Raw genomic sequence first — 26036 nt, 5'->3', positions numbered from 1 at the left:
GACTGGAAACTCTACCCACAACGGCCTGATAACATCCAGAGATCTAGTATAAAACCAATAGCTACCTCAGTATGAACAGTAGAGTAAAATCACTGTTACCAAATCTCTCTTGTGTTATGGTTTAAATTATGATGCCATCCAGCCCCACCTAAGTTTGAAAGTCAATGGCATCGAACTATTCATATGATTAAGTATGTAGGACAGTCACACAGGAAATAGAGCAACTGCACTGAGAATGACTGAAAATAAATGCAAACAAAGGCGGAACAGGACTGAGGAAGAGAATGGGACCCATTTAACAGTAAATCAAAGTCACACACAGCTTCACACATTTATAGATGTTAAGACAAGATTTCTACAGACCTAATGCCACCACCAACTGTCACCAACGCAAGGCTTGTGGAATCTGTCGGTTACAATAACACCTCATAACCAGTAAGAATACACATTACTACACAACAGTACTGCACATGGCATTTAAACAGAAAAGCAGGGAACTTAGCTACGTCTCTTTCTTCCAAGTATTTCTTTATTGGAGTGCAGTAGTGCCCTCAGTTGACATCAAACCTCTTCCCAGTAATCAAGCATACTTTGGCGTGACATATGTGGTATCATTTGCATTTAACATGTATTCACTCACAGGGTGAACAGTCAAGTCAAAGACCCACACATACACACTAGACACAACTGCTACTTAGAAACTAAATTCAGCAGACAACCATGTTGGTGTCATTAAATTACAGCATTCATGTGGGTTAGTGAGTAACAGGATTGAGGAGTAAAATGACGTGTTGTGATGAAATAACAAAAATAAGGTTTTCCCTGTAACAACCAACAATCAGTCAGTACTGAACTATGGCAGTGGAAACGAGACAAAGCAGAAAGCTTTTTCAGTGCACTTCCATTTTTTCAACACAATATGAGAATTAACTGAACCACGCAGCGCAACATCCTGGCGCAGACATTTGGCTACCGAAGACAAAACGGTGGCAACAAACATTTTTATCAGGTCGTAAAAGAAATAAAATTAACAATGTTACGCAATAGCAGATACAGTACTTGATGGCATGTAGGTGTAGGTGGGAATAATACACTTGTGGTGGCTGACAGGTGCAGAGTTAAAAATGAGAAGACAAACACATCCCCTTGTCCCTACAGAACTACTGAATCTGGTCCTGAATGCTAACACTTTCACATACATTAGCACTATGGAAAGCAACTGCAGCAGAAATCCCCAAACTTATGAAAACTGTGTTGAGTGATACACATCTCATCTCTGTAAATTGTTAGCACAACTTATTTCCATCAACATTATGTCAACTGCATTGGTTTAAAAATGACAATATGAGAATGTACAGCCCTGAAGTCAACTTCTCCGTAGCCCTGTTTTGGACTAGCTAGCTGAATTAGCTAGCTTAATCCAAATCAAGGCAAACTGCTCTGTAGCTTCTCACAGACCACACTTCACTTTATATGATAATAAAGGTCGTTTTACAGAACGTAAAAGCGTACTTAACGCATGGTTCGGACCCAGTTAGTGACTCTTATGCAACGTTACTGGCCGTTTTTACATCTGAAGTTTGGAGACACGTAATGCTAACCGTTAGCAGCTAACGGTTAGCTAAAAGCTTCTCAAAGATAGCCTTAACACAAGTCTAAGTTTAAAAACCCCGCGAAGTCGACCGACAACACTTACCACTGTTTTGAATACATTTACACCTTCATTCAAAACTCTTCGGGTCAACTGGAAGGAAAAATATTCCATCTGTGATACAGGTTTTAAACTCGCTATTTCAACACGTTTCATTCAACCGTTTTATTAATCAAAACAAAGATGGCAACCGGAAGTGGCATCACCTTGGTGCGCACTTCTTCCTCTTCCTGACATTGATCAATGCAGGAAAAATTACTTTATTACATTATGAATGAAGTTTTACAAGAATGATTCAGAAAATTATTGTAGATTCACTTCTTCAATTCTGAATAACAATTTAACGACATTAAAAATTAATAAAAAAAATATGAACTAATTGATTTGGGGTTTTTGTTTGGGTTTTTTTTTTTACAATTACAGTAATAGGTCATGCAACAACGTCACTTCCTGCTACAATCTTTGGTTGATACACGAATTAAGCAACTTGAAAAACAAGTTAAAAATGGTCTTCATTCAATCAACCGAAAATTTGTCACCCCATTTAAGAAGTGTCTTTGTGCAATCTGGAAAAGTCCAAAGTTGCAATAAATGTTTGGCTTGTATTTTTAATTTAGAAAAAGTGATGGACAAAGTTGATTCATTTATGTAAAAGTCTACAATGTAAAAACAATGAAGCAGTATGTTGTGCTTCAGCTGCATTTTTTTTTCGTAGAGCGGTTGTTGTTTCTCCAGGACAGGACATGACATGACTAACCACTGGGGTTTTCCTTGTATTTGCCAGACTGGACTACATTTAAAGTCAAGTAAGAAGCATCAGCTTTGTGGCAAGTTTCCAAGTAAGAATGCTGTGGTGTGGATGGACTATACTGAATATACTTGAACTCAACGTTGAGGTCTCATTTTAAGTGCTGTGCAGGTTTATTTTATGTGAACACAGCAACCAGTGTGGTTTAATATAGTAAATTCCACAGTATTCCCACCCCACTGGCCAAAACAAAACTAGCATTCCCATTCATGCTTACTCCATTATTGACTTACATATTACATTCCTTGTGTTCAATAGTGAGGTTACAGAGAGGGAGTGTACATACAGAATGATTTCACCATCAGACAAAACAAAAAACGTTAAGTGCTTCAGGACATGAAACGTTTTAAGACTGGGAAGTTTTTTGAGGGGTACACACAATTTTTTTATGGTTCTTCATTTACAGCAAATCTCTACTTGGGTTACTTTTTTTAAACACTTGGCATAGAAACAACGGGATGGCTGTTGTGTAATCTCGTAGGAAAAAACATGGTTCATCATGTGGCCACATATGGTCCCTGTGAGTCCAGAAGGAATCATTTGTCCTGGAATCTTCATGTTTCAGTCCAGGGAGAATCTTTTTCTCAGGGTTCACAAACTGTTATTGAAGAGATACAGATGTCCAGTACAAATGCAATTTTTCAGAGTCCTAAAAACACATTTCACATATGATATCTTGTGGGGGTTTTTTTTAATCATGTATCCATTATGGTCAAGAAGGACCTGCATAGGCCACTGTAAAGGGCTTGATACTGTAATAGTCCTATAGTCCTGTGTTAGCTTAGCTGTGCATCACAAATGTGGTTCAAACACTGAACAAAAACATGAAGAAGTTTCCTTAACACTTCACCATTAACCCACTCTTAAATGTTTGTCTGTGATGGCTTGTGAATTTCAGGATGACGACTTTTTCAGCTGAAATCTTTTCATTTCAATAATAATCAAGCGATTTCTGCACACATCTGAACATTTCCACAACTTTCAATCTACCTCAGATATGAAAAGGGTTGTTTTCTTGATTTGCAGGAGGCAACACGGTGTAGTTATAGAATGATTTTTAACATCATCTAATGACTGTGTGTTTCTAGCGTCAGTTCAGGGGTGCAGAGGTTTTCATCGCCTCCCGGTGGTGCCGGCACCACTACTACGGTTGAGGTTGCGGCTGAGCTGAGGGAAGTGAACTGTGGGTGTTCTGGACGTTGGACCGTAGAGGCCGAGATTTCTGGCTGCCGCTGATTTCCTGGGCTGCTTCACGCTCGGGAAGGGGGAAAAGACCTGCTGTTTAGGGGTGGAGGCGCTGGTGGATGGGAACGCCGGGGTGGACGGGGAGGAGGACATGTGAGATCTGGATGATGAGGAGACAGAGGAAAGTGATGGAGTGGAGGGGGAGGAGGTTTTGTAAAAGGTGGAGGATACGGGAAGAGGGAGAGAAGAGAGGCCGTCAGCTGAAGGGGATGACGGGAGGCAGGATGAGGAGCTTGGTGTTGGGGTGGAGGGAGGTGTAGAGGGTGACGGACTCGAGGTGGAAGGTGAGGAAGAAGGGTTGAAGGAGTGGTGAGGTGGAGGTAAAGCAATGGAGGGAAAGTGTCTGTCAGAGGCGGTGTTTCTTTGCGAACCTGAGGAGTCAGACTCTTTGTGTCTGTTTGAGGATGGCGGAGGAGGGAGGAGAGGGACTTGGGGTACAGGTTTAGACTCTGGTCTTGTGCGTTGTGTATCTGGGTTGACGTTGCTGGTAGAGGTCGGATCGAGATCCAGGGAGTCCAGTTGCACCACCACCTCTGCAACTTCTGCTTCTTTTGTCCCATCCCCATCCTGTGGAGGTTCTTCACATACTGACCCTGTACCAGAGGGGTCAGGAGACACAGAGGAGTCACTGCCCTCTTTGTGCTCCTCCTCATCCTTTTCCTCAATCTTCCTCTCCTCTTCACCCTCCGATCTCACTGATTCTCCATCTTCCCTCTCCTCCTCCTCATCTTCCCTTTCCTCTGAATCTCCAAAGCCCAGCTGTGCTCGAGCCCTGGCGATGTTCCTTCGGTGTACCCGGACGTGAGCACGCCAGGGCGACCCCACGCCTCCTCCGGAGCTCCCTGGAGAGCCAGTACCGTTGGAGGGCAGCGAGCCACAGCGCTGCCTGGCCGGGGAGCCCTGACTCTGGGACAGAGAAATGGATCGAGACCCCGGTAGTGTGGATGTGCTCGTGGATGTGAGTCTGGAGCTCCCGCCGCGTGGTTTCCGACCCAGAAGGAGGTGGTTGATTACCGAGCTGGAAGGGTTGAGTTGGGAGGCTAGGACACGGGTGGCGGGGCACTTTTCTGGAGGGAGGGTGAGAGAGAAAGGGACAGACACAAAAACAGATAAAAACACATTATAAAGTATAATATAACAAAAATGCTTGAAAAAAGAGTTGTTTGAGATAGTTGTTTCATGAGTGTTGGTGAAACTTTACACTGAATTTTTACGTGACACAGTGAACCATGTTCTACCTTGAAATATTGTTTTTGTTGGCCAACTACTACGGCTACCCATTAAGATATTTTATATCTAACACCAAATTGCTTAAAACTTAACTTAAAACTACAAATCAGGTGCTAACAACCACACAGCAATACTGTAGCTGCACAGACACTGTGGTTAACTGGATCCTGCAGGTACATCATCTAAATCCATAACTGATCAGATTTATCTCTTTAAAGGATGGATTCCTCATGAAAACTCAATAAGGTCTGCAACTATGTACTGTTAATCTTTATCAATTATCTTCTATTGAAGCCATTGTGATGTGTGAGCACTACACATTATTTTATATTATTATTTTCTAAATAAATGATCCAGGAAAAATGACTTCACACCACAAAACTGAGATCTTTTGACTGACAGATTAATTAATTAACTGGATCAGCACTACAGTCACCACAGAAATGATCCATTTCTGTTTGATCACGCAGGTGCAGCAGCGTCAGCTGTTCTGAGCAGCTGTTGCCAAAAGCTTTAAACCTCCATCAGACAGCAGAGGGCATCCGATGTGTTTTGGTTTCTATCCATCAGGCCTCTCACACACTGACACATACAGTATTTTAGACTACTGGTCAAGTACATGTTAATTTCTCTCCTATTATATAATATGTGCAGTGATATACAGTATTTTGGCCTTTTCTAAATGTCATTAAACCACGGTAATGTAAACATGTCTTTCTAAAAGCTGATTACTGAGCTGTACAGAGAGTTTATGTGAGTGATGATTAGTGTGCAAGCAGAGGGATGAGTGTGTTTGAGTGTGTGCACAGATGTTTGAATCTGAAAGGGAAAAGCATCAGCTCTCGCTGTAATGCCGTTATACAAGCTTCACACATCATACGCTGGATGGAAGGAATTAGAGGTTGCAGAAAAGAGGTTAGTAAAATCAGAAAAAAACTCCAGTATTCACCCAAAGAAACATGAATCATCAAATCAAGTAGAATTGGAGAGCTCTGTCACTACTGAAGATATATTCAGAGTTCTGTTAAATGAAATTGTGTGTATCCAGAATTATCAGCGCATTAAAAGCATACAGTGTTTTGTCATTATTAGAATTAGCTGTATGTGTGTGCAGTAGTGACAGGTCTCCAGAAATGCCAGACCGAGGCTGCAGTACACTGCTCATGTGACAGCTTTAAAAAGAGCCAGTGAATGAAAAACGTCTCTGTTTAATCAACGCTGCAGCCACAAGTGCTGTTTAACAAAATGAAACGAGCATGTCTGCACCCTCCAGCATTCTGAGAGCATATGTATTCAGCCTACAGCAACCAAACCCTGATTTTATTCACAGAGTATAGTCATACAACGCAGAGAGGTTTCAGTATTTTTGAGGCAGCAGCTCCCTCACCAGATTCCCAATGTTTTTCCCCCAAAGGGTTTCGCTTCACTTTATTTAGAAATTGCTGAAATAAGCATAACAGAGTTTGTTTGTCTCTACCGCTCAAAATAAACCGATTTAAAGCAGTGAATTCTTAAGCTGTACAGTGTTTGCTTTGCATTTAAATTAACTGTGTGTGGTTGAAAACATGTGAGGTTATTTCCTTAATTTCAAATAAACCCAATTAAAAAATTACATTGGAAATCTGCTTTGGGAACCCTCGGTAGATTATATGATTAGAAAAAGATTTATGACCAGATCACTCTACTGCTCTTATTGAATCATTCAGTTATCTTAATTCAAACATGACTGAATCATTAAAGACCCTCAAATCAGCCTCAGAACACCCAGTTTCAGACGAGCGTTTGGCTCAACACCAGTACCGTCGGCGTGGTGGTCGGTACTGTCGCTGTGATTGTTGAGACGCTCCTGAGGAACCCGTGGATTTGTGGCCACTTCAGGTCCAGGTCCTAAGAGTCACACATCATGGTCAAAAATCCAGGTTTGTGCTGTTTCTGTCCTTCTAACCAGGTGGAGCCCCAAGAAGGAGCCTCATCTGGTTTACACTGTCAGCGAACAGTATGGGAGCTTAAAGCAAGTATTTCTAAAACTCTCAGTGTGCTTCATCCTGTGCATTTACTGAAGCTCAGTGCAGGTTTTTGTTTTAAAATCATGCCTAATTTAAACAGCACATTCACGTTAAATTGAATATTTTGTTCTGAAATAAGAATTTTGAGTAAGACATATTCACCATTAACTAGTTGCTTATTAGCATGGATATTAGTAGCATTTGGTCTCTTTATTAGTCATTATAAACGCACTTCTTAATGCCTTATTCTGCAAGTTCACATTCTACAACTACTAGGCTAAGAGAGAGAGTTTTCCCTCAATAGCCTCCTAATTACTGATTATTGATAGAAAAAAAGAAAGCTGTTATACATAAATTATGAAACCCTAACCCTTAATAACCCTAAACCCCAAAATAATTCATTAATAGGTGCTTTATAAAGACTAATACAGAGCCAATATGCTACTATTATGCATTCTAATAAGCAACTAATTCATGGTGAATATGTGCATCTTAATATAAAGTGTGACTGACTGTGTGTTTATGGAAAGTGACTCACTACAGCTGCCACCTACAAAGAAGCTGCGTTACTGCGTCTTAAAGCAGTGGTTCCAGAGCGACATTAAACCATTGCATCCTGTCATTGGCATTTATTTTTTCACCCTGGCGTCATGTAGCATAACTGCATACAAATCTATGTTTGTAATATAGTGATTTTAATGTGTATTTCTTAATTATTCTGTTTTGATATGACTGAAAAGGTAGAACAGAGATGTAGTTAATGTACTGACTCCTCATCTGATGGAGGAAAAATCTTTTCTAACGACACTGAAGGTATTAAACTGACGAAAACGATGAAGATAAAAGGCAGTAACGGTTAAAATGATGGCCATAGAAAAAGTAATGATGATGACTGTTACTGCTCTTTGGCCCACCTGTGCGTATGTACAGTTGCATAGCCTGTTGCTGCTGCCGCCTTTTGATGCGCGTGTATTGCTTCTTCAGGGCGTAGATGTCGGTGCTCATTCTCTCCATCATCATGCTGTTGATTGCTGCTTTATGCTCCGCCCTGGCACCCCCCCCTCCCCCTCCTCCTCCTCCTCCTCCTCCTCCACCTCCTACCCCTCCAGCTCCCACTGCTCCCGGGCTCAGCTCTGCGATGTTCCCCTGCTCTGCTCGCTGCTCTGGAGGTCGAGAGAAGAAACAGTGATCAGATCTCACATCATGTTCTTTATCCCAACATCAAACTCTTTTTCTACTTTTCCATCACTGTGATTTTCGCTTTCAGCCGCTGTGATTGACAGAAGAAACGTTCAAAGATTAGAATCAAGGGCTTTGGTTCCAGCAAAATACACAAATCAGACAAAACTCAATGTGCCTTTTCGGTCTTTTTAAGCTCCTTTTCTTACTTATGTGCTCACCCAGTTTTGCTTTTATCCCCTTTAATCAAGATCAGCTGAACACTCAAGACACAAAACTAAGCGGCACATAAAAAAGCTTCTTGATGCTATCTGAGGAGGATGACAACAGAGTTCGGAGAGTTTGTGTTGTATTTATTTTTATATCTAAAAGGCCAAATGTTTGTTGCAGACCACAGTAGAAGGTCTAAAGTTACAGTTTTCAAAGGCTTCGGTTCTGGATGAAACCATCGCAGCAAACTGAGTGAGTTTCCTGTTTTTCAGCTCCGATGACGTGATTAAAATTATGCTTTTAGACAAAAGCAGCCTTTGAAGATAAAAAGTTCATTTTGTTGACACATGTTTGACATTTAGCAACAGTGAAAAAGTTGAGTGTGTTGGAAGTTATTTTTTCATCACTTTTTCAGCAGCTTTCCTCCTTTTGTGTCACAAAGGCCAAATCCAACCCAGCAGCACAAAACGCTCTGCAGAGGCCTGCAGCAGCTGGCGGAGCAGTCTGTTTACTGTAATTATACTGTTGTCTCAGGATGATTTAGTGATGTTCATTTGCTACAAGAATGAGCCACGCTCCCCCTTTGAACCAGGTCAAATCAGCTGTGCTGAGATCTGCATGTGGGGTTAAATGAAGCACTCCTTTCTCTGAAGTCTGGAGAGTGACGACTACGGCTTCAGATCTTAACCAACGTTTTCAACTAAGTCTCTCAGGCTGTTGGCCTTTTTTTCATCTTTGGTCGAGCCGTTGAAGGAGGAGGAAGTGGGGATTTGTCTGGAGGAAACAGATCAGAGACAGTTTGTAATTGGAGTCGAATCGGGGGCAGAACACGGGGATTTGGGGCAGCAGTTTGTCTCGAGCCACTTGGCTGCTGTCTCTGTGCACTTAAGACACACTAAAAACCCTGTGTAGTAATTCATGTGGCTGCGCTGACCTTTCAGATGTTTCTGGTATCTCTGCAGCTCGGGGGCCAGCAGGCCACCCAGGGGGCCCAGGCAACCTAGCGCCGTCACCACAGAGTCTTCATCATCCATGTCAACATCGTCGTCGCTCTCCCAGCTGCCCAGACCACCACTGGTACAAGATAATAACATCATCATCACTGGCTCTAAAACATGCTCCCATCACCACCACCTCACACAGATTTCTCATCATAAACATTTTGGGGGCAACTTTTGCTCCACAAAAGTCCTGTTTTTCCCTGAATTTTCAGTTTTATGCCTCCAAATGATGAATGTGCACATTAACTTAGGTAATGCTGCAATTACAAAGTGTATCTTTATCTATATGCAAATTTCTCCTCGGAGATGAATAAAGTATCTATCTATCTATCTATCTATCTATAGAAGTGGCAAGATCCAATTTGTACAAGAAAAAGGTAAAAAATCTGGCCTCTGTGGACTAGAATATTTACAATATTTATACAATACAATATTTAACTCCACAGGGTGCCTTTCAGGGCAGTAAGGTGGTGAAATTAAATGATGAATATGTATAGCTTAGTTCTTCATTTTTATTTCACTATTTTTTCTTATATTGTTATCTTGTATTTTGTATTGTATTTTTGCCTCTTACTTGAAAGTTGTGCCTTACTTGAAGGTTGATCTGTACTTGAAAGTTGTTCATCACTTGTAAGTTGCGCATTCCTTGAAAGTAGTTCCTGTTCTTATTTTGCATGCCCTTGTGTGTCCACCTTTTTGAGCTGCTGGAACTGCAAATTTCTCTTTGGAGATGAATAAAGTACCTACCTATCTATCTATCTATCTATCTATCTATCTATCTATCTATCTATCTATCTATCTATGGAGTACCATGTGGAGTGTTTTAAGCAATGCTACTTGTCAAACAAACCTTCCATTGGATTTGACTGAGGTAGGGAACGGAGTGATGTTGTAGGTGTATTTCTCTCTCAGCTCAGCCAGTTGCGGGAAAGGAAACACTGCTATGGAGTAAACCTCCTGACAGATGGAGAGAAAAATCACATTGACACCACACATCTGATCAAGAGGCTGGGAAGGTGTGAAGGGTTTTGTTTATCCCGTACCTGCATGAGCTCAGTGGGATCGATGAGGTTGTCCTCCAGCATCTCCTGAGTGAGACAACCCATCGTGCTGTAAAACTCATCCGCCGTCTGACAGTACTCGATCCTCCTGGACAGAGACAGGAGGAAGAGGAGCAGCGTTTATGAGATATGAGAAGAGGGAGACAGGAGAGGAGGAAGATGCAATCGAAAATCAGGAAGCAAAAATCAACACAGGAGAATACAGAGGGGGGAGAGCAGGATGTTAAGAAGGCATTTCCACGGGGTCATTTATTCATTGTTTGTGGAACTGTCCCCACATCCAGCAGTTTTGGACTACAATTATTCAACAGTTGAATGTAGTTTTTAAGCGGCACCTACATCTGGGCGCCAGGACCTGTCTACTGGGTCTTAATGATGAGTTACCTGCTGGCTTTCGCAACAGAGACCCTTTGGACATCCTACTGCACTGTGCCCGGAAATGTATACTGGCCTTGTGGATCACCGATAAGGCTCCCACTCTCGTTCAATGGCGACAAACTGTGATGAGTATCTTCCCACTTGAAGCCTTCTCTACGGCGTTGAAGGATAAACCTTTCTTATTTTATCGGACCTGGGATCCATTCCTTGATTATTTGGGTGCACCTATATCCTGTAGGATGAGGTCTGGGCTTGTAGGTCTGGCCTGGTCTAAGGCTGTAGAGCCATAATTTCATGCGATATTGTTATGTAGTACATCTTATGCTGTCCTTGCACCCCCAGAGCTCCCAATCTATGTATTTATTTAATTGTGGGCTGTTTTCTTTTTATTTTCTTTTATTTAATTTACTATTATTCTCATTTTGTTGTATTCAGTACCTTTATGCCGATCGATTGCCTGAATTTTGAGCACTGGTGCTAGTACTATGATTGTTTATTGTCCCTGTCAAGCCTGCTTTGCGCAAAAAAGTTCAATAAAAATTATGTTGAAAAAAAAAAAAAAAGAAGGCATTTCCAGTTTAACATTCTCACATGTGCTGGTTTAACATTAGTAGCAGCTGGAGCAGTGCTATTAGTGTGTTTTCTTGTAATAATATTTGTATTTTTTAGCACTGCTCTGGGTTTCAGTGGTGATTTTTAGTGTCCAAATTCTTCATAAGTCTGACTAAAACAAGACTGAAGAGGAAATATTTCCTAATTAATATATTTCTTATGTATTTGAGCATGAAAATTATCAGCACAAAAAAAGTACCATTTGCACATTTGGACACAAAAATGTTAAAACTGTCAATCAAAATCCCCCCACAAGTCAAATCTTTCTGTAAGCATTGGTCCACTCACTCTCCCAGTCTCTCCCAGATGGCGAGGGCAGCCCGGAACAGCACCTCTGAACCCTCGAAGAACACTGAGTCCCAGATCTTGAGCACGGTGGGCGCCGGCAGGCAGGTGGCGAACATGGTGAGGAACCACTGCATAGTGAACACGTTGGTCAGCGGAGGCTCGTAGCTGCCTGAGAGAAAACAGCACCGTGTGGATTGTGATGTTAGTTTAGTTATTACACACATTTAGGTATTAAGGCATGCACAGCATTTAAAGTACTGTTGCCTCTGTGCATATAATTAACAGTTATTTAACAGTTAGAGCAGCATCAGGTAGCTTTGCAAGAATATTTGTACCAGGTAGCATGTTTGTAGGACACAGATTTGTACCTCCAGCTTCTCTGTTGGCAGCTTTCTGAAGGTGGTGGAGATGCTGGGAGAGTCTGGGCAGCTTTAGACGCAGCAGGTCTCTGAACACCGCCATGTCCACTGACAGGAGACATTAGACATTACCATTAGACATCGTTAGAGGGTCCACGTGGCAACAACCTAATGGTATCCATCTAGTCCCAAATCAGTAGGTGCTGTAGATGGTTCACCATGTAATGGAAAACTTGAAGGTCTGTTTTGATAAGTGAGGTTTTTCTCACATCCGTTAACATTTTAGCTGCTGAAATCCGAACTGAAACGTTCATTGTATTTAACAATTAATCTGACACTGTTTTGAGCTACAAAATGTCAGAAAATAGCAATAAATGCTGATCGCAATCTCCCAGAGCAAAAGTTGACATATTTTAATTCCTTGTTTGTTCAACAAATCATCCAAAGCCCACATTTATTCAATTTACTACCACAGAAGACTAGTAAATAGGCACATTGGATCTGTCTATAATGTGTGTAATGTGGCATACAGACTGCATATTTTACTGAAAACGTACTGTACTTTTTTGTACAGATTTATGGAACGTGCAGTTTATTTCTCAACCTGCACGTGTCATTGTGTTTACCTGACAGTGCTCGCAGGTTGTTGGCAAAATAACTCTCAGGCAGCACTTTGTCAATCAGATAGATCATCACCTGAATACAGACGAGCAGAAAAAGACAGTGAAGTGTAATTAATCTTCAAAAGGCACAAAGCTACATTTTCATACAGCATAAATCTAATTTTGAGCATATTTTTCAAATCTGCATTCATTTTCTTTGTGTTTTAGCATGTTAATTGTATTACTGAGTGTTTACCTTTAGTGCATCACTCTCATTGCCTTCAGTAACTTCCAGTATGAGTGCAGCCAGTACATTGAATCCTTGGCAGTAGCCCACAGTTTTATTCCAGCGGGCGTACGCAAGCAGCACCCTCTTCAGCACCACCCTGTCCTGCTCCCCCTCCTGGCCACAGTAAGAACTGCAGCCCGTCCTGTGTAGGTCCTGGACATCAGAAGGATACACAGTATGGATTATTATCAGTGCATTAACTGGATAACTAACTGATCATTTCATGCATTTAGGACCGACACACTGTGACAAGAAGACAAACGCTGGCGTGGATGATCGGACTTTGCCCCGCTGATGGAAAACAGCCATGTTGAATCTGACTCATCGTCATGTTTCCATGATGCAGTCATCTCTTTCTCTGACACACAGTCATAATCAAACATCCTCCACCGGACACTGCTCCTCTCAGTCACATCAACATTCAAAGGACACACTGGATTTTATTAGTAGGATATGATTATGTACCCTCAGTGCAAGCAATGATGGCTATTGAAGCTGAAAGGTTTTTTTTCTTTTATGTGTGTCCCTCTTTGATGTGAGTCGTCATTACTGTGCACTTCCTGGAGATGATTTCTCAATCATCAGGCTCAGACTGTGTGAAATAACTTGTGTGTCGAAATGAAACCTGCTTTTTATTGGACCTGGCACATAGTAGTCTGTGCCAGAAGAGCTAGACCAATATTTCAGGCTCATATGAGACTATTACAACTGGATATTTGATGGTCCGTGTCCAGCTAAAGTCTGGACAAAATAACCTTAACTCGAGGTCCATTTAATGGCTTTTCTGGAGCTTTCATACAAACATAACCGTCTTCATCAGTGACCAAGACAAAAAAAAAAATCATTCTCAAAAAACAGACAAACTAAACTAAAACAAACAAACAAAACAAACTCTGCTCTCATGTCATTGTTTTAATTTGCAAACACACACTGTGCATACACATTCATTTCATCCCACCCCCAACATAGTAATACCATGCGATTACCTTAACGATCTGGATGCCGAGGGAGTCATCGTCTGGGTTGCTTCGCTCGTTAAAGGCAAAACGCAGCGTCTTCTCCCAGTCAATAGAGATACTGTGGAGGTACTGGTCTGCTAGCGTTAGCCAAACCTGCAGACAGACAACAGTCTCTACAGAGTCATATGAGCAAATATTTAAAACTTTCCTGTTTTACCTTCTCGGGTTTCCTTTTCCTCCAGCACTTGTGTAAGAGGCCCCTTGTTCACAGTGATTCCGCTTGTTTTGCAAGTTCGGGGAAGAGACAAGATTTCATTGTTCATCTCGTCTGGCAAGATGAAAGTAAGCATTTCTATTTCCTGCTCTCTCTTCCCGAGAGATGAAGTTAGGATGTGAAATAAATGGAGCTTTGCAGAGAAAGTGCCTCTGCATATTGTTCCTATATACTGTGCTGTCTCTCTCAGGACTGTGAAACTCTGCTTGCAGGTCAACAATAATAAAGAAAACAGACTCGTCTTGTAATAGTACAACTGGGTCAGAATTTTCTTTACGAAATACCTTCCGGGTTAAAAAACACACAAGCAAAGCGGAGAAATGCATCAGGTCGTATTATCAAAATGTCTCTTTATATGAAGATATTTATGGTTCAAACAGAAGTAACACCTGGAGGTTGTGGCTCAGACTTTATGCAGATGTTCACTGAACATGCAACAACTACAAAGCTGCTAAATCCACCACTACAGCATTAGTACAGCAAATTACTACATTTCCAACACTGGAAACAAAGATAATTATCCCAACAATGTAAATTTACTTATTTTAAGTTACATACCCTCTTCCTCCATTCCTTTGGGATCCCAGTTGGGAGCCGAGCCACGGCCTTAAGGGCGTCGTACCACTGCAGGGAAGGAAAAACACACTGTTTTATTTACTCCTTTAATTAACCAGCACACTCCCACTGAGGCCACGGCTGTCTGCGTGTGACCCAGCAACACAATAGTGATAAATACTGTATTAATACTACTGGATATTATTTACTGTCATTAAAAGAAAAGGGGTGCTCCAGTGTTTAACAAGTTGGCATTATCACAGTCTCTCCCTCACTGAAACACATTTGCATATACACACACACACACAACATTTAATCAGCAGCCAAAAGCAGTAAGAAAACTATCAGACATAGTGGGGCTGATGGATCATGTTGAATCTTTAAACTGAACCACATTTCCAGAGTGTTTACCTGCTGGAATCCATTCTTCCCCAGTGATGGTTCAATGGTAAACTTCAGTCTTGTGTCGACTCCTACGAAAAAACGGAGAAACCTGGTCACTCGTCTGACTTTACAGAGGATGTCAGACTAAAATTTGGAAAAATATGCAGAAAACGATCAACATTTACTGTATATATGAATCTATAACATTAATCTATGTATATGTACATAGTAAACACAGATTTTCTATGTATAATTAGCATCTTTGTCATGAGGAGCTTTAGTGATTTGACGTATAGCTTCGCTGATGCAGCATATTTTGTGATATTGTCACTCAGTATGGAAAAAATATTGTTTCCATATAGAAGCTACTTAAAGGGAATATTATGGAGATGATCAAGGTTCAAAAGATGCTCAGTCTGCACGTAAAATGACATCAAGTTGACCAGATATTATAAAAGACCAAAGTATCAACCAATGACAAGCGAGACTGAACACAACATCAGCAACAACAGCCATCTACTACAACAGCCTAAGCTTGGCTATATAAAGAGGGTGGACAAAATATTGGAAACACCTCCCAGTATAACCTAACTCTGGTAGAATTAAACTTAACACTAGTTAAGGGGGGATTTATGTAAGTAAGTAAACCTTATTTCAATAGCAGCATCCAAACCAAAATGATGAGGTGCTCCATGGATGTATCATGAGTTGTTTGTGATATAAAAGTGTCAGACTACACAAGAAGATTTTAAAAAGCTTTTGATTATGTGGAACCGTCCAAACCATTAAGGAGTTTAAACGGCATCAAATGCATCTTAAACTGAGGGGATATACAGAGTCCAGGAGGCTTAGTTTCTACAGAAGATAGAATGGAGCAACTTCAGATGGCCAAATATAATGCATGCAAGCAAATGAAACGCTCATCATATGGCAAACCAAAATCCTTCAGAAAAACATTCATTTCTTATTTAACTTAAGTCAAGCCAACAAATAAGTGCTTACTTCTCAAAACGATGTTTACAGAAGCGAAACAGAACTGTGACAGCCTGCAGACTGTCCCACAAATATAAAGGTCAGTAAACTGACATTATGTCAGCGTTTATAGCGCAATCAAAGTCAGGAAAAAAAAAGATCCAAACACCGGAAGCTGTGAGTGTTTTCCACCTGTGCACAAAGCTCCTGAGAGAAATGCACATGTTCAATCTTTTTCACTCGGTATTACTAGAAAACAAGTGATTTAAGGCTGCAGCTTTCACGTTAAAATCGCAGATTTCTGAACAGGGTTCGGTGCTCTGAGACGTTTCACGGAAGTGTCGCTGTCCACTTCCACGTGGTGCTGAATCCGCCTTTCAATCACGGGAAATCATGTAAAATCTCTTTACACACACGCACACACACATAAATATCTGTAGAGAACATTTAGCTCAGTGGGCTAAAACCCCCCCAAGGAGAAACGGAAATGAAACTTTGATCTGAAGTTAAGAGGGAAGGTCCCGACATGCTCGGGATGGCTGCGGGCCAACAGCCCCGACTGCGGCCATTTCTCTCCCCAGCGGACTCTGGAGGTCTGCTCGGTCTTTGAAGCGGCAGCCGATCGCACTACAACTACGAATAATATCATTTTCACTACAATAAAAGTCCCAAAATATGACAAAATACGTGTTTAACCTGCATGGTCCGCCTCTGTCGGTTTATCCTGCGCCATACTGGATGAACACCGCTTTATTCTGCGGTTTCCTCCCAGAGCTTTGGGAGAGGATTAACACGGAAAACCCTCCTACTTCCCTGTCACAGATTATAGCAACACGACCGACACAAAACGTGTATTTAGCTAAGGCTGGCGACATCGGTGAGATCCAGAGGCTACAACTCCATCATAATAGGTGATAACTTAATCTCTGCAGAGTTTAAATAAAGGGAAATTAACCCATCTGGAGGATGTAGAGAGGGGGGAGAGGAGGGAGGAAACAGGGAAGGAAGGAAGGAAGGAAGGAGGAAGTACTCAGACCTTGTACATAAATTAAAGCAACAATACAACAGTGGAGAAATACTCTGGATTCAAATTTATACTTAAGTACAAAAGTATTAGCATCAAAATATACTTAAAGCACTAAAATTGAAAGCACTCATTATGCAGAATGGCCCATTTCAACCATATTTATTATACTACTGGAATATAATTACTGGCACATTATTGTGATCATCACTTTAATGTTACGGCTTTTAAGAGTGCAGCTAATTTTAATGACTTCATTTACTGCTGTGGGTGGCTTGTGAATTCCCCCCAGGGATCAATAAAGTTTTATATCAATTATTTAAATTAGTCTGAATTTGCAAAGTAAGTGAAGTTATCAAATAAATGTTGGCATAAAAATCCAATATTGAGTTGAAGTAGCATAAAATGGAAATACTCAAGTTAAGTAGAAGTACCCCATAATTGCAATTAAGTAAAGTACTTGAGTAAACATACTTAGCTGTTTTCCACTACTGGGAGCAACTGAGGGGGGAGGGAAGTATTACGAAAGGACAGAAGGAAAATGGAAAGAGGAGAATTAATTAAAGAAAGAAGTAAGGGAGGAGAGGGAAGAGAGTGAGAAGGAGGAGAGGACAGAAAGTATTTATCAGGTATAAACAAGATTAAAGCTTTGTTGGGGTGGTATGATGTATTTTGTGGGCTGACATTTAGTGTTCAAATGACTCAGCATTTGATAAATATCTGAGAAATGGACGGACGTTTGCTGTGCTGTCTGCGTTTTATCAGCATCCAGCAGCAGTAGAAACCAGACTTGCCCTCCACTCACAGTGTCCTTGTCTTGATTTATCTACACCAGATTTATGGCTTCAGTTGTCATTTATCCAAAAAGCTCTCTGCATCAGCTGGATGAATGAAAACTTCAGGCAAACATAGGAATCAAACATGGGAGCAAAACAAGAAAAGACCAGGACTGCTTTGATCATAGTAGATGTCTGACAGTACCATTTCCATAGTAGTGTGAGCCATCGATTTATTTAAATTAGTAGCCAAAAATGTGCACATCAGCAGAACTACATAGAGAAATCTGGATGTTTTTGCTGGCTACACACTACTCCACAACTAAGAAGAAGAGTGAAAAGGGGTAAAGGGATATCTCCTCTATGATTTGGGCAGTGTGATACATTAGATGAAACCAGACCTGTATGTTCTCATGATCTGATTTTGACAGAAGCTCAGCACTTCCTCATGAGCTCATCTGACATCTTGAGGGTCTCTTGGGAAAACTAGATCATTGCTTTGTAACAGCCACTAAGATGCATTCATGAAAATAGGTGAAACATAGCAAAAGAGAGTAATAATCTACTATATCTGTCAGGTTATATCGGGTTATAATTACTTTAAAACATTATCAGTGTTGGGGCTGACCTTAAAAATATATCAGCCATAACGTTGATCACCTAAAATAATAATTTTAAGTCTAACTTGCTTAACTATGACAATTAATTGGTAGTTTTATGTACATAAAGGTGCAGCATAAAATGAGACTTTCTGGAAATATGAGCAGTCATGTTCAAGCATCAAATAAAAAAGAAAAGAGAGTATAAAGGGCACAATTTGCATAAGAACAAGAGGCTGCAGCCACGGGATGTGCAAAATGTAATTCGCCATATTGACCAGAATAACAGGCTGTCCAGACATTAAAGTGTTGCTTAAACCCACATGATGACCAATGCAATGCCGTGCTTTTCCCCATAGATCTAAAAACATGTGTCTGATCCGGACACGCGTGCGCTGGCGGGTCACCTGGCTCTAAGGTGCAGAGCAGCCGGGGCGCGCTCCTGGAGATCCCGTTCCGCTTCTTCAGGACGTTGCTGATGATGTTGCCGACCCCTCCCGATCCCTGCTGCCGCTGCTTAACGCCCGCCCTCGGCCTCCTGCCGGCGGCGGAGAGCCGCTCCTGCCTCATCGGGAATCAGACCGGTTCAATCACCTCATCGTTTTGTCCCGCTTTGATAATCCTCCTTTATGTCTTCACCGGCAATGGGGAGTTCATCCCGATAGCCGTAGACGCAGCAGCTCCTCTGAACGCTCTCCCCCAAGACGTTAAAAATTAATCGATTATGCTGATTACCGTGTTTCAAATCTCTTCCGGTGACAGCTCGCGTTTCAGACTTCAGCCCGAAAAAACGACAGAGCTTCCAGTCATCATTCAGCTGCACGGCCTCGTTCAAGCGACTCAAACATCGACGTTAAATATAGAAAATGTCTAAAATAGCCGATCGCTTTTTGGGATGTAACAACGGCTTCTGCCGCTTGCTGATGCTGCACGCCTCCTCATCCTCCTCCGGGTTGGCGTCACCAGGAGGAGGTGCAAGGATGGAGGGATGCGGTAGGATGGAGGGACACGCGGGGAGGAGAGGAGGATGAGGTAATGGTGAAGGAGAGACCAGGAAATGAGAAAGAGAGGAGTGGATTTCTGATTCTTTAAGCCACAATCACAGCTGCACATAAATATATGAAACATCAGACTGAGCGACTGAAAATCCAATAAATAACCTGTTCAGACAGATAAAGCAGATAAATGTGGCAAACCAAGATTTTATTTCAGCACTATAATATTTCAGTACAGTACTATTTTTCCTGAAGAAAGTGACTGATAATGGAGATGGCGAGGGGGTCCCCGCCCTGGTGTACCATGTAAAACTGCTGCAAACGCGTCCTCTTGGATGCCCCCGTGGTGCCTTAAGCATCATAAAGCGCCCTCTGAGGTGCCCTTTCGTTGAAGAGTGGAAGGCCGTCGCTGCTAAATGATTAGCGCTGATGCTATATACACTGCAATAAACTCACTTTCTCTACTTTAACCAGGCAGAGTCAGTGATGAGCCGGGATTATAAATCAAACACCCCCAGAAGGGGCCACAGTTCAGCTCAGTCATTGATCATTTACCTGAAGGCTCCTCTACCTACAACCAAGTTTAGCAAAGATGTGAGCAGTTCAAACTTGCACAGTCACAGAGACAGAATATATATATAGACACACACACACACTCACACTCACAAGCATCACATTCATTAACAGAATATTAAACTCTCGCACTAAGGTGACTGTCTCCCGTCGTGTCAGGAATGTTACCTCCAAAACGCAGTACAGGCACATACTTAAGCAACAAGTTATCCACCAGATAGAAGTCAGTGAACTATACTAACCCTAAAATTCAGGAAACACTGATTCTGCATATTCACCTTCAAACAGCTTGCTAAAAAAAAAAATGGAGATCAATTAAAGAAATGACGTTTGCAATGCGAATCAATGATGCATGACACTATGAGTCAGTCTTACAGGTACAGTAAGTGCTTCCTGAGTGGAAAAGGCTTCCAGTCTTAATGACGTTCTGAATCAATATCTGCAAACACTCTGGATGATGATTAAAAAAAGGCCTTGATGATAATGTTCCAGAACCATCATGAAAAACCATCTCGTCTCTAAGTGCTTCAACTGAACGACAATATAAGCTCGCTCACTCTGTAGAGATAAAACAACCCCGATTCCAAAAAAGCTGGGACTAACTCATCAGCTTCATCGATTTTTGTAAATATATGCTTATTCTGGCAACATGTTGACATCATGGATTTAGCCTTTTTGTTATTCTCCCAAGCTCCTGATGAGTATAGTCGGGATATTTAATCACATGTACGGAATGAAGCTCGATCCATCATCTCTTCTCTGGAAAAATTACCTTTGTCAGGTTTCCAAAACGTCTCTTATATAACAGATCAGCGAGCTGAGTTGAAAGTATTTTACAGGCTGGGCTGGAGTGGAAGGTCAGGGAGATTGGAATATGAAAATGACCACGATTCCCCCACAGTCGAGTCTGTGTCACAGCCTATTATGTAAATTTCAGAGCTATTTTCATACTACATGTGATATGACAACTAGACAAGGGTCCTTTTGGAATCAGGGTTGTGCTTCAGACTGGTGTTTTTCAGCATTAAAGCAAAAGAGGAACTTTGTGTTCTTACGTCGTTTTTGAGAGACCGCCTGAAGGCACGCTGTGATGATGTCGTAGTTCTTCTGCAGTTTGTGGCAAAGTCGGTCGCGTCGCCTCAGCTGGCGGATCAGCTTGGCCGACTGCAGGCCTGTTCGATATTTCACCTCCTGGATGATTGAACGCAGCTCCTCCGGGGCTGAACAAGCAAACGGAAGCACGCAAACACAGAAACAAAGTGCAATCAGTGTTGCCATAGCATTGATTTACCTTTATATGGTTTTTCTCAGGTTTTATTTTTTCAAAGAGGGCAAACGTCTAAATGTCTGAAATAATTTGGAAATCCTAAAACACAATTAAAACACATAGAAGCTGTTTTTCCACTCAGAAATTCCACATGAATAAGCTGCAAAAAAGGACGTTAGACTTTCTCACCTGCACATAAACACATCACTCATTTGTGGGCTCACTGGATTATTTAATTCCAGTGAATACTGTCTCAACAATCCACAAATAAATGCAACTGACTACACCTGTGCCAGGTAATATGTACATTACAGAGCCAACTCTTCCCTCTATGAAAGGGTACAGTCCCAAAACAGTGTTTGCAATCTCCAAATTAGCTCTGGGACCGATTGCAAGTGTTGCAAGTTTGATTTATTAACCCTTTATTTTTCTGTTTTTCACACCTGTTTCAGAATCACAGCACAGAGATGTATTCAGGTCTGTCTAAAACATGATCTAAATAAAGCTACTTGATATAGTTTGAAATAACACGTGAGGTCTGCGCTCCACTGATGAGAATATCACAGTCATTTGTCTGTTTTCCTGTTGCTGCAGGCAAAGGAGAAATGAAAACCAGAACACTGGCCCACATAAACACACACACACCCTCCTCCCATTAATGGAGACAAACTGTTTTAGGCTGAAGATTGATTTTCAACTGAAGGTGACACCGATCTAAATAAACAGATCTGTGGGACAGAAACACATTATGGTGACATTTTGTCCTCTGATTTTTCTGGGACAACTCAACTAAAGAACCAGAGACTCAATCTTTAAAGCAGAGGAGCATAAAAATGTAATAAAACTGCCATCTGCTACAAATGAGGACGTCTGGGCTAATTGAGATCAAATCAATCTATCCTGTGACCCAATACTGCTCTTGCACTCAATGGACAAAAACTTAATCAATGATATTTATATCAAGTGAAAATATCAAATATTTGCTCATTACAGCTTTGAAAAAGTAAGGATTTGCTGCTTATTTGAACCAAAATGCTGTATATTAATCAATACTCCAGCAGCAATCAAAACACTGTATCAGAGTTTTCTCATTTTTATAGATTTTACATTTTTATATACCATAAGATCACTGTTAAATAGACAAAAATAAGTAATCTGCACAAGCAATCACTTTGAACACTTTGCATCAACATTTGTCAATTAATCAAAACAAATGAAAGATTAATTAATAATGAAAAAAATCATAGTTGCCTTTCTATATCAACATCAATAATGATAATCTCTCTATCTACATTTCCACCTTTCTTGGAAGTTAACTTTTAATATTAATGCTCTTCCAACGGTCACTGTCACCTGCAGACAGCACCCAGTAGGTGGCAGGGTCTCCCTCGAGGACACCCAAGCAAAGTGTGAGCCTGCTGTCTGACCACAAGTTTCCTTACTTATTATATCACACTGATGGCCAGTCATCACATTCATATGTTTAGCAAATGGGACCTAGATCATAGGCCATTAATCCCCGACTGAACGCAGTAGAAGTATCCACATATTTTAGCTGTTCACTGAGGCTTTATCATTATCGTTTCCTCTTCCTGAGTGCCAGCCCTCTGCATTGTTTAACTTGACTGAGCCTCGCATGTTAGAGGGCAAACGCTGGACTCGCGGGCCTGGCTGTGTTTACTGTAGGATTCCTCTTGAACAGAGGAAACAATGGCGGCGTGGCACTCACAGTAACGTGCCATTCAAGCCTCCGAGGCAACACCGTAGCACACATTGAGGAGGAGTAAATGAGCCGTCAACACACTTATCAGCCTCTGTCAGGTCTGCATACTGCGAGGCCACCTGTCAGTCACCTGTATGTTCTCCAGACAGTTTAGCTTCTCCTGATATCTGATTACAGTGAAGCCTTGTATTGCTTTAACTTGATAAACAACTGGCGTAAAACAAAAAGCACATACTACTCCCAACAGACTCATCCAATTGAATAATCAAATTGATTATGATAAATTCGAGTCTAATGTTATGTTAAGTTAATTAAGTTACTGTTTGCTGTCTGTCTCTGAAATTACTTGTAGATTAAAAAAAACATATCTGAAACTGAACATGTAGAAAAACTGCAATTAAATGAATGGATGGATAATTTATCACCTGTAGTCATGGCTACCACAAGGTTAATTCACAATTAATCGATTATATTTTCTTGGGATGCATCAGCCCCTAAACTGACCTTATTCAGCAGATCATGTATCAGTCAGACATGGCCACTGCACATTAAATACAGCTTCTTTGTCAATGTCGTCATGAAACTCAGTGTTGCATGCTATCCGTTATGTTATATTCAGTCATGGCGTGGCACTGACTTAGTTCTCTCCACCACGGCAATTCCTGCTGCATAATATTCTCTTATTTATCTCAATGAGTTTCATGCAGTGAGGTAGCTGTTATACAGATTGTAGACAGTATTTGACATTCATGATTAGCAATGTAAAACGTTGGATCGGTGCGTCCCTAAGTTCACACAATTAATAATATCCTGCTTCCTGGTTATGAGTATTTTCTTATCTTTCTTATTCCTACATTTCAACCGAATGTCTAATCACAGTGTGTTTAGTACAAACAACTCCTCTGGCCACAGGGGGCTTGTTTAGACCAACATGCATCTCTTTGGCATGGTAAACATAGACAGGAAAACCCACTGTGCTAAATGTTTTGAGGTATCAAACATCTGTGCTGCACATATTTCATGCAACTAAGTGTGTGGGTGATGACAGTATAAGTCATGTAAGCAGCGGCGGTGTCACCTGTGGTACATCACCTGCAGCAGCAGCAGCACTACCAATAGGAAGTGGCATCCACTTTCTAATCTCAGCACTGCTGCAATCACTGAAGTAAGCGAGCACAAAGTAGTTCAACTTAAAAGGAAAAAATAACATGTAACACAGAACAGTTTCTACAACAGGTGCATTCATGACAGCTAAGATGGGGACTTCCTTCAATAACTAGTAGATGCCACAGAACACTGCAGGCAAACATGTACAAATGATCCTTTGCACCAAATGTAATCAACATAAGAAACTAAAAGCACAAAAATACAGTATACGGCTGTGCCAGGGGATTTTATTATGCAAGCTGCATTGAAGTCTGCACATACATATATTGCTGCAATATTTACAATCTGTAGTCTGTCCTATTCTGTCATTTTTATATATTCCTGATAAGAAAATAGATGCTTAGCAATTCATTGTAACTTTTAAACAATTTAGATTAATTATATTTTCTAAATGATGCTTTATGTATTAGACTAATATAAAACTCTTGGGTATAGTTTCAATATCCAATCTCACACAAGACTATTGCCCTATACTTACAGGATAAGATGTGGAGTACCTGCAATCCATCAGTCCTTTGAGACAAATTTATGATTTCGTATCAAAACTTGATTATTTCCTCAAAGGAGAAACAGGATCTGTCGACGCCCCTGAAAACGAACACACCCCTCACCTTTCTGGGCCAGGTAGTTCATCTGATGCCTCCTGGTGTGCTTCTCCTGGAGCTCCTGGAGGAAGCTGGACCCGGAGTTGCTGCGGCCCAGGAAAGCATCAGACCCGGACGCCTCCGTGGAGCTGTCCCAGCTGTCGACATTCCTCCTGCTGCCTCCACTGTACGTCTCATACAGCTCCACCAACAGACAGTCCACTATGGAGCTCCTCGGAGCCTTGACTCCATCTTCCCGGGACTCGGGGTCACTGTCTGCGGCCGCGTTGGCCCTTTGGGTGGCAGTAACGGTGCCAGACGGAGCTCCGTGCTCGCTGTGGACCTGCTGTACCGACCGTGATGATGTGTCATTAGGTGACTCGGCGGGGCTCGTCCACTGCTGGAAGCCGGAGAAATCATCCGGGGAGGAGGCGGCGCAGTTGACAAAAACGCCGCTCTCGTCCTCGGAACACACGCCGCGGTCGCATATGTCAACTTCCAAAAGTTCAGTCCCGTTTAATTTCACCTCCGACGCCATTTTTTTCTTTATTAGCGGCAAACTAGCTAAAATTAACTCACTGTTCTGGTAAACGTTTTTCTACATGCGAGTTGTCATCTTTCCAGACAACATAGCCGAAGTTGTAAAGTTTTGTAAGCGCGTCTCGAGGAGGATAGAGTTCCTGGAGCACTCCATTCCTCTCCTCCGAAAGGTAGAGACCTGTCTGACGGCTTTTACTTCCCTTCCTGAACGTTACCGTCCTCCCCTCCGGCACTGAACAATGGGCCAGCCCACTCTGTGGAACTTCTCAACGGCTACCCAACTTTCCTCAGGTCGCGCGGCAGGTGCTGCAGGTGCCTGGGATTGACCAATCACGGAGGAGCCAAAAGTGCACCGACCAATCGGCTTCCGCGTTTTAAAGCTATGCCAGGACATTGTTTCCGACGGCGATCCGTTTTCACCAGTAACATTTAGCATATTTTAATGTAGAAAACAACGGAAAATAACAGAAAAAATAATAATTTAAAACTACTTTTTTGTTCATGTATTTGTGCTTAATTAACTTAAATGGTTAAATGTGTATGTTAGTATTGGTATATGGACACCAAAAACAAAGTTCGAATTAGAAAATGCAGTAGACTTTTAAGAGTCATTAATTATAGTACCTTGAAATGTTGTTCATCTGGTTAGACCTTGTTTAATCAATCAGTGTGGTTTAGGAATTATTTATTTTGTGGTGAGTGAAAGTTGGCATTATAGAAAACCA

General features: G+C 41.5%; 1 protein-coding gene across 2 annotated transcripts; it reads right to left on the bottom strand.

The window, feature by feature from the left end:
• Window positions 1-319: 319 nt before the first annotated feature.
• Window positions 320-25484, bottom strand: tbc1d30 (TBC1 domain family, member 30). 2 transcript variants are annotated; one of them, XM_041964324.1, is made up of 15 exons: window positions 24799-25484; window positions 21086-21250; window positions 15119-15180; window positions 14711-14776; window positions 13906-14031; window positions 12887-13072; window positions 12655-12724; window positions 12038-12136; window positions 11670-11838; window positions 10374-10479; window positions 10181-10287; window positions 9264-9403; window positions 7855-8103; window positions 6735-6821; window positions 320-4771 (listed from the first exon to the last, which is right to left on the bottom strand). In XM_041964324.1, exons 1-15 carry the CDS (start codon window positions 25307-25309, stop codon window positions 3573-3575), a joined length of 3342 nt encoding a protein of 1113 aa, XP_041820258.1. In that variant the 5' UTR covers window positions 25310-25484; the 3' UTR covers window positions 320-3572. The 2 variants fall into 2 exon arrangements, with proteins under 2 accessions (XP_041820258.1, XP_041820259.1); XM_041964325.1 differs by lacking the exon at window positions 6735-6821.
• Window positions 25485-26036: the final 552 nt, after the last annotated feature.

This window comes from Chelmon rostratus, chromosome 22, assembly GCF_017976325.1.
Source record: "Chelmon rostratus isolate fCheRos1 chromosome 22, fCheRos1.pri, whole genome shotgun sequence".
NCBI classification, from domain to species: Eukaryota; Metazoa; Chordata; class Actinopteri; order Chaetodontiformes; family Chaetodontidae; genus Chelmon; species Chelmon rostratus.
Note: the sequence above shows the minus strand (reverse complement) of the source record. Positions and strands in the feature narration are given on the sequence as shown.

Bases quoted from the DNA above. Each gene is read 5' to 3' on its own strand.
- tbc1d30 (XM_041964324.1), bottom strand. From the start codon at position 25,309: ATGGCGTCGGAGGTGAAATTAAACGGGACTGAACTTTTGGAAGTTGAC. The intron at 15,181-21,085 runs GTAAGAACACAA...GTTTTTTCGTAG, and splicing joins GGCGGTCTCTCAAAAACGAC to GAGTCGACACAAGACTGAAG. The intron at 4,772-6,734 runs GTACTGGTGTTG...CCCTCCCTCCAG, and splicing joins TACCGACCACCACGCCGACG to AAAAGTGCCCCGCCACCCGT.